This window comes from Bubalus bubalis, chromosome 14 (assembly GCF_019923935.1).
Source record: "Bubalus bubalis isolate 160015118507 breed Murrah chromosome 14, NDDB_SH_1, whole genome shotgun sequence".
NCBI classification, from domain to species: Eukaryota; Metazoa; Chordata; class Mammalia; order Artiodactyla; family Bovidae; genus Bubalus; species Bubalus bubalis.
Window position 1 is genome coordinate 83,027,687 of NC_059170.1, and position 13,533 is coordinate 83,041,219.

The 13,533-nt window shown below is 41.1% G+C and overlaps 1 protein-coding gene across 1 annotated transcript in view; it reads left to right on the forward strand.

Moving 5' to 3' along the window:
- TMX4 (thioredoxin related transmembrane protein 4) overlaps nt 1–13,107 on the forward strand; it is a 58,832-nt gene extending 45,725 nt beyond the window's left edge. Inside the window, exons 7-8 of the mRNA XM_006059032.4 lie at nt 7,071–7,134; nt 8,757–13,107. Coding sequence (XP_006059094.2) covers nt 7,071–7,134; nt 8,757–9,121 — 429 coding nt within the window. The 3' untranslated portion in view covers nt 9,122–13,107. The remainder of the gene's footprint in view (nt 1–7,070; nt 7,135–8,756) is intronic.
- The last annotated feature ends 426 nt before the right edge of the window (nt 13,108–13,533 follow it).

Genomic DNA, 13,533 nt, shown 5'->3' on the forward strand with positions numbered 1-13,533 from the left:
TTTATTGTGATCCACACAGTCAAAGGCTTTGACGTAATTAATAAAGCAGAAGTAGATGTTTTTCTGGTATTTCCTTGCTTTTTCAATGATCCAGTGGATATTGGCAATTTGATCTCTGGTTCCTTTGCCTTTTCTAAATCCAGCTTGAACATCTGGAATTTCACATCTGGAACAGTACAGTTCCTGTACTATTGAAGGCTGGCTTGGAGAATTTTGAGCATTACTTTGCTAGTGTGTGAGATGAGTGCAATTGTCTGGTAGTTTGAACATTCTTTGACATTACCTTTCTTTGAGATTGGAATGAAAACTGACCATTTCTAGTCCTGTGGCCACTGCTGAGTTTTCCAAGTTTGCTGGCATATTGAGTGGTTATCTGGGTCATAAAGATATTTTTTGTATTAGATCAGATCAGTCGCTCAGTCGCTCAGATCAGTCACTCAGTCCGACTCTTTGCGACCCCATGAATTGCAGCATGCCAGGCCTCCCTGTCCATCACCAACTCCCGGAGTTCACAGAGACTCACATCCATTGAGTCAGTGATGCCATCCAGCCTTCTCATCCTCTGTCGTCCCCTTCTCCTCTTGCCCCCAATCCCTCCCAGCATCAGACTCTTTTTCAATGAGTCAACTCTTCGCATGAGGTGGCCAAAGTACTGGAGTTTCAGCTTTAGCATCATTCCTTCCAAAGTAATCCCAGGGCTGATGTCCTTCAGAATGGACTGGTTGGATCTCCTTGCAGTCCAAGGGACTCTCAAGAGTCTTCTCCAACACCACAGTTCAAAAGCATCAATTCTTCGGCGCTCAGCCTTCTTCACAGTCCAACTATCACATCCATACATGACCACAGGAAAAACCATAGCCTTGACTAGACGAACCTTTGTTGGCAAAGTAATGTCTCTGCTTTTGAATATGCTATTTAGGTTGGTCATTACTTTCCTTCCAAGGAGTAAGCGTCTTTTAATTTCATGGCTGCAGTCACCATCTGCAGTGATTTTGGAGCCCCAAAAAATAAAGTCTGACACTGTTTCCACTGTTTCCCCATCTATTTTCCATGAAGTGATGGGACCAGATGCCATGATCTTCGTTTTCTGAATGTTGAGCTTTAAGCCAACTTTTTCACTCTCCACTTTCACTTTCATCAAGAGGCTTTTGAGTTCCTCTTCACTTTCTGCCATAAGGGTGGTGTCAGAGGTGATTGATATTTCTCCCGGCAATCTTGATTCCAGCTTGTGTTTCTTCCAGTCCAGTGTTTCTCATGATGTACTCTGCATAGAAGTTAAATAAACAGGGTGACAATATACAGCCTTGATATACTCCTTTTCCTATTTGGCACCAGTCTGTTGTTCCATATCCAGTTCTAACTGTTGCTTCCTGACCTGCATACAAATTCTTGCCACCTCTTCTTAATGTCTTCTGCTTCTGTTAGGCCCATACCATTTCTGTCCTTTATTGTGCCAGTCTTTGCATGAAATGTTAATATACGCATTGCCCAGGAAGGGCACAACGTTTCCCATAGAGAAGTGATTTCCTGATCAAGTCTTTGTTTCCCATAAGCTTCACCGTTACATCTTTCTTTTTTTCCATAATTTTAAAAGATGGGAAGTCAAAGCAGGACTGCTAGTTTGGTTTTTGTTTGCTGTCTTTATTGAGACTAGTAATGGTTGAAATATTTTTCAAGTGATTTTTTTTTTGTTAATTAATTTATTTTAATTGGAGGCTAATTACTTTACAGTATTGTAGTGGTTTTTGACATACATTGACATGAATCAGCCATGGGTGTACATGTGTTCTCCATCCTGAACCCCCCTCCCACCTCCCTCCCCATCCCATCCCTCAGGGTCATCCCAGTGCACCGGCTCTGAGCGCACTGTCTCATGCATCAAACCTGGACTGGCGATCTATTTCACATATGGTAATAAACATGTTTCAATGCTATTCTCTCAAATCACCCCACCCTCTCCTTCTCCCAGAGTCTAAAAGTCTGTTCTTTACATCTGTGTCTGTTTTGCTGTCTCGCATATAGCATCGTCATTACCATCTTTCTAAAGTCCATATATATATATATGCGTTAATATACTCTACTGTTGTTTCTCTTTCTGACTTACTTCACTCTGTATAATCGGCTCCAGTTTCATCCATGCACCTCATTAGAACTGATTCAAATGCATTCTTTTTAATGGCTGAGTAATATTCCATTGTGTATATGTACCACAGCTTTCTTATCCATTCATTGCTGATGGACATCTAGGTTGCTTCCATGTCCTGGCTATTATAAACAGTGCTGCAATGAACACTGGGGTACACGTGTCTCTTTCAATTCTGGTTTCCTTGGTGCATGTGCCCAGCAGTGGGATTGCTGGGTCATATGGCAGTTCTATTTCCAGTTTTTTTAAGGAAACTCCACACTGTTCTCCATAGTGGCTGTACTAGTTCCATGTTATTTTTCACATGTAACCCAAGGGCTCAGTTTTAGAAATGAAGTTTCTATATTCTGTAGAATATATTTCTATATATTTTTCTATTTCTATATTCTGCACTTTAAACCAACATGGGGAAGGCCCGTAAGTGTACATCAGATCGCTCTGGTTGCATCACTTTCTGATAGCAACTGTGCTTTGAAGGATGGAAAACAGCAAAGCTTCGGACAGGCAGAAAAGCCATGGAATATACGGGCAGCAAACTTTTGCCTGTCTTATCTGATCTCCATTTCAGTTGCTGTAGATACTGTCTGAATTTTGCAACTTGGGTGAACCATTTTTCTATTGGGTTGGCCAGTAGTTCATTTGGGTTTTCCCCAAGATCTTATGGGAAAACTGGAATGAACTTTTTTGGTCAACCCAGTATATGCTGCTGACCACTTCCTAGCACAGAGCTTCCACAGAGAGGGTCTCCAGTATCAGGAGGTGTAGCTCTCACTCTCTATGAAAGATGGCAGATCTGTCTGCTCTCCTCTTTTAGATGCCTGGCTGTCTGCTAAGCTGAAACCTGAAAATCTAACTATTGGAGGGAAGAGGGAGAGGAGGGTACCATTCCTGTATAGGCCCTGTTTGTAAACAGTGCCATGTTTAGTGGTTCAGAAAGTGTCCCATCACGAGAGAGTGGTTCTTTAGATTAGAAAATAGATCCTGAACTGAAGGAACGAGAGGATTTTCCTCCCAATTTCTGGGAAGGATGACAGTGTAATGGAGTTATGTAGTGTTAGAGACATGAAACAGCGCTTAGTGGTAGACTGACGCCAGACTTGTCCTTTTGAGAGACTGCAAGTCATGGGAAATAGATGGGGAAACAGTGGAAACAGTGTCAGACTTTATTTTGGGGGGCTCCAAACTCACTGCAGATGGTGACTGCAGCCATGAAATTAAAAGATGCTTACTCCTTGGAAGAAAAGTTATGACCAACCTAGATAGCATATTGAAAAGCAGAGACATTACCTTGCCAACAAAGGTCCGTCTAGTCAAGGCTATGGTTTTTCCAGTGGTCATGTATGGATGTGAGAGTTTGACTGTGAAGAAAGCTGAGCACCAAAGAATTGATGCTTTTGAACTGTGGTGTTGGAGAAGATTCTTGAGAGTCCCTTGGACTGCAAGGAGATCCAACCAGTCCATTCTAAAAGGGATTGGTCCTGGGTGTTCTTTGGAAGGAATTATGCTAAAGCTGAAATTCCAGTACTTTGGTCAACTCATGTGAAGAGTTGACTCATTGGAAAAGAGTCTGATGTTGGGAGGGATTGGGGGCAGGAGGAGAAGGGGACGACAGAGGATGAGATGGCTGGATGGCATCACCGACTCGATGGACATGAATTTGGATGAACTTCGGGAGTTGGTGATGGACAGGGAGGCCTGGCGTGCTGCAATTCATGTGGTCACAAAGAGTCGGACACAACTGAGCGACTGAACTGAACTGACTGAAGTGAGAAAACAGTTAAGTGACTTGCCCAGGGTCATGCAGCTGACAGGGTTGAGGCTGGTGTCCCATAAGTCTCTTCTAGGCCCCCTTACATAGCATTCTAGATGGCCCAGGTATCTCACAGGTGGGACTTACTCCCTTCCAGGCTTTGTTGTAAATGCCAATTATTTGTGACTGGAAGGTGTTTCTTCTTTCCTTTGCAATGTGACCAAACCAAAAATTTCTGCTTCAGTTGGTATTAAGAAAGGCAAAAGGAAAAAGAAAGTCACAAAAAAGCATTATGTTCAGTGAATAGCTACTATAAGCATGTGGCTATCATTTGGTTTTCAGACTCTGTCTTTTCAGGTGGAAGTGTTTTCCTCTTTGTTGTTCACATCAGTTTTCCAACCCTCTGTGCTTCGTGCATCCCACTGCCCTGCACGTGGGTTTCCTCCGTCTGTCATTTAGGCGTTTCTCTGGATCCAAGCTCCAATACTTTGGCCACCTGATGCAAAGAACTCACTAATTGGAAAAGACCCTGATGCTGGGAAAGATTAAAGGCGAGAGGAGAAGGGGACGACAGAGGATGAGATGGTTGAATGGCATCACCGACTCAATGGACATGAGTTTGAGTAAACTCTGGGAGGTAGTGAAGGACAGGGAAGCCTGGCATGCTGCAGTCCATGGGGTTGCAGAATCGGACATGAGTGAATGAACAACAACTGGATCCAACAGCCTCTGTGTGCAGCGTGGTGCTGCTTACATGAGTCAGACCACTGGTGGTGCTCGTCCTCTCCTAACCATGTCCAGGGCCCCAAAGGCCACCTCTCTTAAGTGGTCATTCTGTATCCTTCCCCACCCCCAGGACTGGTTGTTGTCTCTGTATCTCTGAAGTATCTATCAAAGAGCTTTCTTCATTTTTTTATGAGTTCCCTGATACATATTGCTTTACAGCTTCTTTTTTTATCTTTTTCTGAACCCTTCCCCCCAGATTTTAACATGATATCTTAAATGTAATGAACCAAGTATTAAGTAAAGTAATAAATAACTATGCAGGTGGTAATAGTCAAAGTGAGTTACTCATTTGATGTTTATAAAATTGAATCAAAAGGACATGACTTTAGAGTTTTAAAAGTTTTGAACCCCTTAAATTTATGAAGTACTGTTCCTATTTTAAAGATTGGGCCGTTGTTCACAGTAAAGGTGAAGGCCAAGAGTTAGTTCAGTACAGGAGGACCAGTGCAGCCCTTCTCAGCAGGCGGCTTCCTCTCACGCTGGTCTCTTTCTGCTGGGCAGTACTGTGCGGAGGCCGTGTGGAGGGTGTAGAGAGCGAGGGACCCCGACTGCCTCAGTCCCATTTCACACGTCGTCCCATCAGTTTCATCACCGCAGCACACAATCCGGGTGTGGAACATGAGCCAGAATGAACCTTCCTCTAGGAAGCTTGTAGTTTATCAAGGGAAGCAGCTTATTAGTAGTAAGTAGAAAGTGAGTCAATGCTGCAATCAAGGTTGGAGGTGAGGCCAGTCACTCTTTAAAATAAGATCTAGTTCACATCATTGATATGTTTTCTCAGTTTGTCCCTCTAGTAATTTCTTTTTTAAATTATTATTATTATTTTCCCACTGCTTTTTTTGTTTTTTTTTTTAATTGGAGGCTAATTACTTTACAGTATTGTGGTGGTTTTTGCCATACATTCACATGAATCAGCCATGGGTGTACATGTGTTTCCCATCCTGACCCTCCCTCCCCATCCCATCCCTCAGGGTCCTGCCAGTGCACCTCTAGTAATTTCTTACAGCACTCTTAGTAATTCTACACCCTGAAATACTCTTCCACATAATCAGGAGTTTCCCACTGGTGAGTGACAACCCATATACAGACTCATTTTATTTATCATACTGTTGTTCAGTCACCAAGTCATGTCCAACTCTACACGACCCCATGGACTGCAGCACTCCAGGCTTCCCTGTCCCTCACCATCTCCCTTAGTTTTCCAAGTTCATGTCCATTGATTCAGTGATGCTATCCAACCATCTCATCCTCTGTTGCCCTTTTCTCCTTCTGCCTTCAGTCTTTCCCAGCATCAGGGTCTTTTCCAGTGAGTCAGCTGTTCGCATGGGGTGGCCACAGTATTAGAGGTTCACCTTCAGCATCAGTCCTTCCAAAAAGTGTTCAAGGTTGATTTCCTTTAAGACTGACTGGATTGACCTCCTTTCAGTCCAAGGAACTCTCAAGAGTCTTCTCCAACATCACAATTCAAAAGCATTAATTCTTCAGTGCTCTGCCTTCTTTATTGTCCAGCTTTCATATCAGTACATGACTACTGGGAAAACCATAGCCTTGACTATATGCACCTTTGTTGGCAGAATGATGTCTTTGCTTTTTAACACTATTATCTAGGTTTGTCATAGCTTCCCTGCCAAGAAGTAGTCGTCTTCCGATTTCATGGCTACAGTCACCGTCCTCATTGGTTTTAGAGCCAAGAAGAGGAAATGTGTCCCTGCTTCCACCTTTTCCCCTTCTGTTTGCTGTGTAGTAAAGGGACGGCTCAGAGGTTAAAGCGTCTGCCTGCAATGCAGGAGACCTGGGTTAGATCCCTGGGTTGGGAAGATCACCTGGAGAAGGAAATGGCAACCTGCTCCAGTATTCTTGCCTGGAGGATCCCATGGATGGAGGAGCCTGGCGGGCTACAGTCCACGGGGTCACAATCGGACACGACTGAGCGACTTCACTTCACAAAGGGACCAGATGCCAGGGTCTTAGTTTTCTGAATGTGGAGTTTTAAGCCGGCTCTTTCACTCTCCTCCTCCATCTTCCCTCATCAAGAGGCTCTTTAGTTCCTCTTTGCTTTCTGTCATGAGAGTGGTATCATTTGTCATAGTAGGGTTTTTTAAAGGATCACTTCAGACTTGGCTGAGAATGTCTGTTTTCTTATACTTGCTTATTATTTTTAGTGGACTGTGTGACCTCTGTTTGAAATTAATAGTATTTTCCAGCATTATATCCACATTTGAAAAATAGAAAATTCTTAATTATACCCTTGCCTTGTTTTTTTGAGGACTTTTGACCAATTGTTCTGTATTTATCTATGAATATCTGGTTATAGAAGCAAGGCCTAACTTTAAGGTTGTTTGGTAATAAATGTTCTATTTACTCACTGTAAAATCACTGTTTTCCCTCCAGGTCTTGGTAGTAATATCTGAATGTTTCTACTTGCCACTTCCAAGGAATTTATCTGAACATTCTGGTAAGTATGACAAGTTTATGAGATAGAGTATCTTTAGAAGTCTGTGATATGCCCTTCTGTGCTCATTGTGAATTTTCCTGTGGTTTGCTGGTGACCAAACATTTACCACCACCAAATTCCTTGAACTGTGTTCTCTAGATAGATTTGAGCAAGCATTCTTTTATTTCCTCTCTTACATTAAAGAACATTTCATTTTGGCCATTACTTTTTCCCTTGAATTGTATGCCTTTCATTAATCAGTTGACATGTTTTCCTTCATTCAAACTGGGCTGAGCAAGGCAGGAGGGGAAGTGGCACTTACTGAGTTCCTCCTGTGTACCAGTAATGACTGAGCCATAATAGCAGTCTTCCCAAATCCTTTCACTACTTCACACTGTTTCTGGGACCAAATACCCCTGGATTTCCATGCTTTTATTCCTGTTGTTTGCAGGAAGACTTTGTTTTTTTGGCCATACTTGTGTCCTGTGGGATCTTTCTTTCCTGACCATGATAGTACCCACACTTCCTGAAGGGGAAGTGCAGAGTCCTAACCATTGGACCGCCAGGGAAGTGTTGAAGACTCATGAGACTTTGTAATTATTGAATTTTATGTGAGTTTAACTAAATAAGCTTATATTTCTTTTTTAATTCTTAAAGTTTTTAAGGCTTTCAGACTTCCATATATAATTATAAACTATGTTATATTCCTTAGAATTCTTAAAAGTAACAGAATCCCAGTTTAAAGTAACTTAGGGGAAGAAAGAAAAATCTATTAGTTTACAAAGCTGAAAAATCCAAGGATGTTCTGGCTTCATGCTCAGCCCAAAGATGATAGGTTTCTGTCTCTGTGAAGCTGATTCAGTGGCTTTCAACAGCCCCAACTCACATTTTATCAGTTTAACAATCCCTGTAGAAGGAGAGAAAGTTTTCCTCCTCACTCTGGCCAAAAATTCCTGGACAGGACTCCAACTGGCTCTGCTTAAGTCAGAGTTTGAACCAATTACCATGACCAGTGAGTGTTTTGCTGAGCATTCTACAAGGTGCATAACACAGAGCACAGAGGAACCTTTGCCCTCCATGCCCCTGGGCTGTGCCCAAGTCAGCTCGGTCAGCGAGTCTCCAGAGAGAGGTGGAGACACCCTGGATGGGGCTAGGATGCCATCCAGAGATCTGTCCTTTGCAGTAACATGGTTTCACGATGGAGAAAGCCATCCTGTGCCCCATTGTTTCATTTCACAGCAAAATGCAATCGACTGCTGAATGACCTTTTTAGAATTGAAGTATAGTTGGTGTCCAACATTGTTTGTTTCAGGTGTACAATAGAGTTGATTCATTATTTTTATAGGTTATACTCCATTTTAAGTTATGATACTGGTTCTATCTCTATGCTTTATATTACATCCTTGTATCTTATAGATTTTATACCTTGTAGCTTGTACCTCTTTTCCTGTTCCCCTGTCTTGCCCCTCCAGTTGGTAACCACTAGTTTGCTGAATCGGTACAAAGCATTAGTTTGTATGAGTCTGTTTCTGTTTTATAATATTCGTTCATTTGTTTTATTTTTTTAGATTCTACATACTAGTGAAAGCATTTTGAATGCCCATTGTTTAATCAGAGAATGTTCTCCTCTCTTTCTTCCACAGAGCAGAATCTCAGGTCAGAGGAGGTTCATTTAACTGAACAGTTGCAGGATGTAGAGGAGGAAAAGGATGATTCAAATGAAGAAGAGAACAAGGACAGCCTTGTAGATGACGAGGATGAGAAAGAGGACCTTGGTTATGAGGAGGAAGCAGAGGAGGAAGAGGAGGACGGCCCGGCTGCTGGCGGGGACGAGGAGAAGAGTGATGCCCGGGACCCGGAGCCCCCGAGGGAGGCCCGGGAGGACGAGGGGTCCAGTGAGGTTGGAGATGACAGCCTGGAGCAGCCCCTCCCGGCTGGCACAGAGGCGCTGGGAGACTCATTGAGACAGCGCAGAAGTCAGCATGCTGACAAGGGACCGTCAGCCTGAGACTGGAATACAGACCAAAAGAATATGTTAACTTCCCCTTTTGTCTGCAGTTTAAACCAAATTCTTATTTTCTTTTTGAATGAGCAAGCTTCTCTTAAACAATAATCCTTAGCCATTTAGTCTCATGGCATTAAGCCTCGTGTATATTAGGGAGAATCTTTCAGGCATGACAATCAGGATACAGAAAAGTAAACGTGGTGCTGGGGTCTGTTTGGGGCCGGGGGTGAGCACACGTTTACTCGGGGCTACAGAGCTCTGACCAGAGAACGCGGTCCCCAGCGTCAGGAGCACTGTCACGGGCACAGACAGGGCTGCAGGCCCTTACCGTGAGAGCAGGGCAAGCTGAGCACCCTGAGTGTAGCAGCCATCTTGGTTCCTCTTGTTTGAGTATTGATTTTTGTCAAACTGTAAGAAACATCAGGCCATCAGGCACCATATAAAGGGGTACTTTTTAGAGATAGAAGTTGAGAGGGCCTTGGAGATTATTGTAGAAAAAAGCTTGGAAATGTTTCTAACTCTGAACCTCCCTTCTTGTGTTTTATTTCTTACCTTTAACATTTCCAGTTTTCCCACCGTGGGCCTGTGGGCTCCCCACCCTCTGAACAATACTTCTTCAGTGAGAGGACTCGGGCAGCAGTCAGCTCAATATTAGCTGTATTTATTTTGCCTTAAGGGTTTAGATAATCAAGCAGTACAGCCCATGAAGCCATGACTGCCAACCATCTCAAACAAAATGTTGTAACCTTCAGAGATTCAAAATGAAGTAGCAGTTTTACAGGAGAGATTTTGGTTGTTTTTAGCCAAAATGTGGTCTTTTTAAATTTTTTTCCAAAAGCTCCTTTAGCAATATTCTTTGAAGCCAGAAATCTCCTATGTCTTGCCAGTACAAGGTAATCTTATGATGAAACCTTGAATACTGTGTTGTTTTGTTTCCATTTCAAGGGCTTCCCTGGCTCTTGAACCAGTTTAATAATAACTGAAAAAACATTTCTGATTTTACTTCACTGATATGCTTTTGATGAAAGAACTAATGAAATTGTGTATCTGAAAATGAAAGGTTTGATTTCGTTTCCTTCTTCCTTAATCTTGTAAAGAATTTTATTTCTATACATCTCAATATTTAGTCTGCTAAAAGTACCCAGGGGGCCCAATGTCCTTTAGAAAATCCATCCATCTATCTGATTTATGCCTTAGAATAAATTCATAATATTAGATTCCAAGCTTATGAAAGGTGTCTAAAGTTTATTGTACACCCCTTGAGTCCAGATGGAATAATAAGTAGTACAGGTTTATGGAATTAAAAAAGCTTCTGTCATTTTTTTCTTTTTAATTTATTTTTTATTGAAGGATAATTGCTTTACAGAAATTTGTTGTTTTCTATCAAACCTCAACATGAATCAGCCATGGGTATACATATATCCCCTCTCTTTTGAACCTCCCTCCCATCTCCCTGCCCATCCTACCCCTCTAGGTTGATTCAGAGCCCCTGTTTGAGTTTCCTGAGCTAGTTTACATATGGTAATGTAAGTCTCCATGTTACTCTGTAATCTTTAAGAAGAAATATGCAGTACACTCCTATCTGCTGTTTAGATAACCCTTACCTTGTATTAACTTTGAACATGGGCTTACTGGAGGAGGGGGAGGTTCTGAAACTCTGCCCTGATGTGGATGAATGAGCCTATTGCAAGCCTCACACAAAGGGAGTTTTTATTCTGACAGAATACAGTTTTTAGAGTTGGTTATTTTTCATCTTTCCCACTTAGTCACCTGATAGTCTCATCCCCCAGTGTGATGACATTAAGAGTTGCCGATAATTTTTGTCTTTAGACAGCAACACAATCTCAAGTTTGAGGCCATCACAGAACTGACAGGCTGGGAAAACCTTGACTTGTGCTTACTTCTTGCCTGACCACCATTTGGGGCTCTGACACCTCATCCAAAGCCCCAGTTCCAATGGTACCTCCAGGGAGGCAGCTCCATCTCCCTGATACCAGGAAGCCTTTCTGGAGCAGAGACAAGCTGAACCTGCCCTCCTGGCACTGGATTCTGTTTCTTTTCTAATCAGCTGAAACAAAATTTTCAAAGATAATTGAATTCAAGTTCAATAGTATGGAATAAGAAAGGCTTCATAGTTTGGCTTTTCTGTTTGATACTTCCCCCCAACCCCCCGCCCCCATATTGAAATAATTCTTTTTCTGTCAGTGAAGTATTTTACTAAAGGGGATGGAATGAAGAAATAAAATCTACTTTGGCTTTTTATAAATGTAAGGCCAATTTCCAGTTAGACTTCTGATAGTATTTAATTATATAATAAGAAAAATGTATTTTCTTTCTGAACAATACTTAAAAAAAATAGAGGAAGAGGAGAAAACAGTTTGGAGATGTGGATTCATTAAAAGTTGAAGTATTTGCTATGGGGACTGTTTTTACATTTTTTGTTTTTGTTTTTTTAATATTCTGATGAGAGATGTACACAATCGAATTGAATTTCCTTCTACTTGCAACTTTTAGGTTCATTTTAAGTTCTTCCTGAATATAAAACTAAAGGAAAATATCAACCCCAAATAATTTAAAATTAGATTAACATTTCAATAGGAATTGATAGATTTTTCCTGTAGGTAATAAGTAGTCCTTAATCCAGAAGTCAAGTGCATAGAAATATGATTTTTATTCAAAAAATAAATTATCATACCTCCCTGTATTGCAATATCAGTTACTTAGTTATAGAGTATCAAAGTTAGGTAAATTAAATGAACTGTTCATTTGGGAATGGGTGCAGTGCCTTCTGTGTGAGAAGTGAGAGTAGAATGCCTGTTCACTGGTTAGAGGGAAAGTTTGAAACCTCCAGTTACTGTTTCCTTGATTTCTTCCTTTTATTATTTATCTCTTGGCGAACAACCCCAGCTTGCTTAGAGTTCTCATTCTGAAGCAACATATAGGCAGTCTACTTCTTTCTTTCCCATTAAACTGTAAGTGTGAATGGATGAGAAGCTGGTTCATTCAACTCACATGGCTTGAACCCATGAGTACAAACCCGCCGCTTTATCTTGGCACAAGATCCCAGTTAGCCACAAGCCTCTCTGATTACAAGAAGAAATCCAAAATTACTACTGTGATAAAAAGCAAGCAAGCTTTGGTCAGGCTGACTCTGATGGTGGAGAATGCCAAATTTTGACTCTTATGGCCCAAATCCTTGTTGATAGCTGTGGTATTTCTATAAGATTTGTGTATGTGTGATTTGGGTAGATGATAGAAGTGTTTTTTAAGGCAAGTACTTGGCATGTGACTTATTACCAAGTCCTTTAAGAGTGGAGCCTGATTTACAGAATGAGAAACATTAAAGAGTCCAAAGAAGAGTTGAAATGATAAGACGTACCTGAGCTTTTAGCCTAAAACCTTAAATTGGCATGAAGTAAGAAAAGGAAGGGAAGACTGGTGCTTTTTTTAATGTGTATCAGTAGTTTCATTATGTCCTTTATCTCAGTGTTAAAGTATTATTTCTGCCAGTCTTATAAATGTGTGGTTCACCCATCCTTTCAAATAATAACATTTGGGAAAATGGTGATGTAAATCTTCTGTGCCAATAGAAAAGTTCCTTCTTGTTCAGTATCTGTTTCTATCAGTCTACATTATGATCCCCTTTAGAAGATTATAGCTTATCTTGAAAACCAAAAGTGGAGTCAAGTCAGATCGATCTGGATGGGGCAGCTTTTTGAGCATCTTTCCTGAGCCAGGAGGTTTGCTTGAAAGGCCTTTGATAGTTTCAGATCAGGACACATGGCCTTCAGATGGCTTATTCTCAGTGAAGCTTCTTGTGAACTGTGATATTGTATATATGTGACTCAAACAACTTTAACATGTTTCTGGTGTATTTTAATCATAATTGTTACTAAACAGTGCAAATGTAGCTTCTTCATGCAAATGTAGCTTTATACTAAAAATACTATTTATTTGTATTGCAATCCATTATAAATTTGTTATTTATATTCTTGTAATTGTCTTAATTTTTTAGCCTAGTGATACTTATTTTTCTCTTCATCTGTATTTTCCTCAAATGGCATCAGCAGCAACTGGAGTAGGAGATCAAGATATGAGCCTCAAGCGTACATTGCCTGAATTACAGATCACCTTATCACAGAATTGTATGTGATCCTTGAGGCTATTTGTTTTCATTTTATTGTAAATTTCCACTTGCATCAAAACATAATGATGGTGATAATTAAGTAAAAAGAAAACAAAACAAAAGTTCTTTTTCATACAAGAAATTCACAGAAGTCATTTGCCTAGGCAGTGAAAAATATTACTTTGTTAAAAAGTAATTTTCATGTGTCCATCCTCCATCCTGTCTGTTCATTGTTCCTCTCTTCCTCCTCCTTGACTTGATGAATCCCGAACCCTTGCTTTAGCTTCTC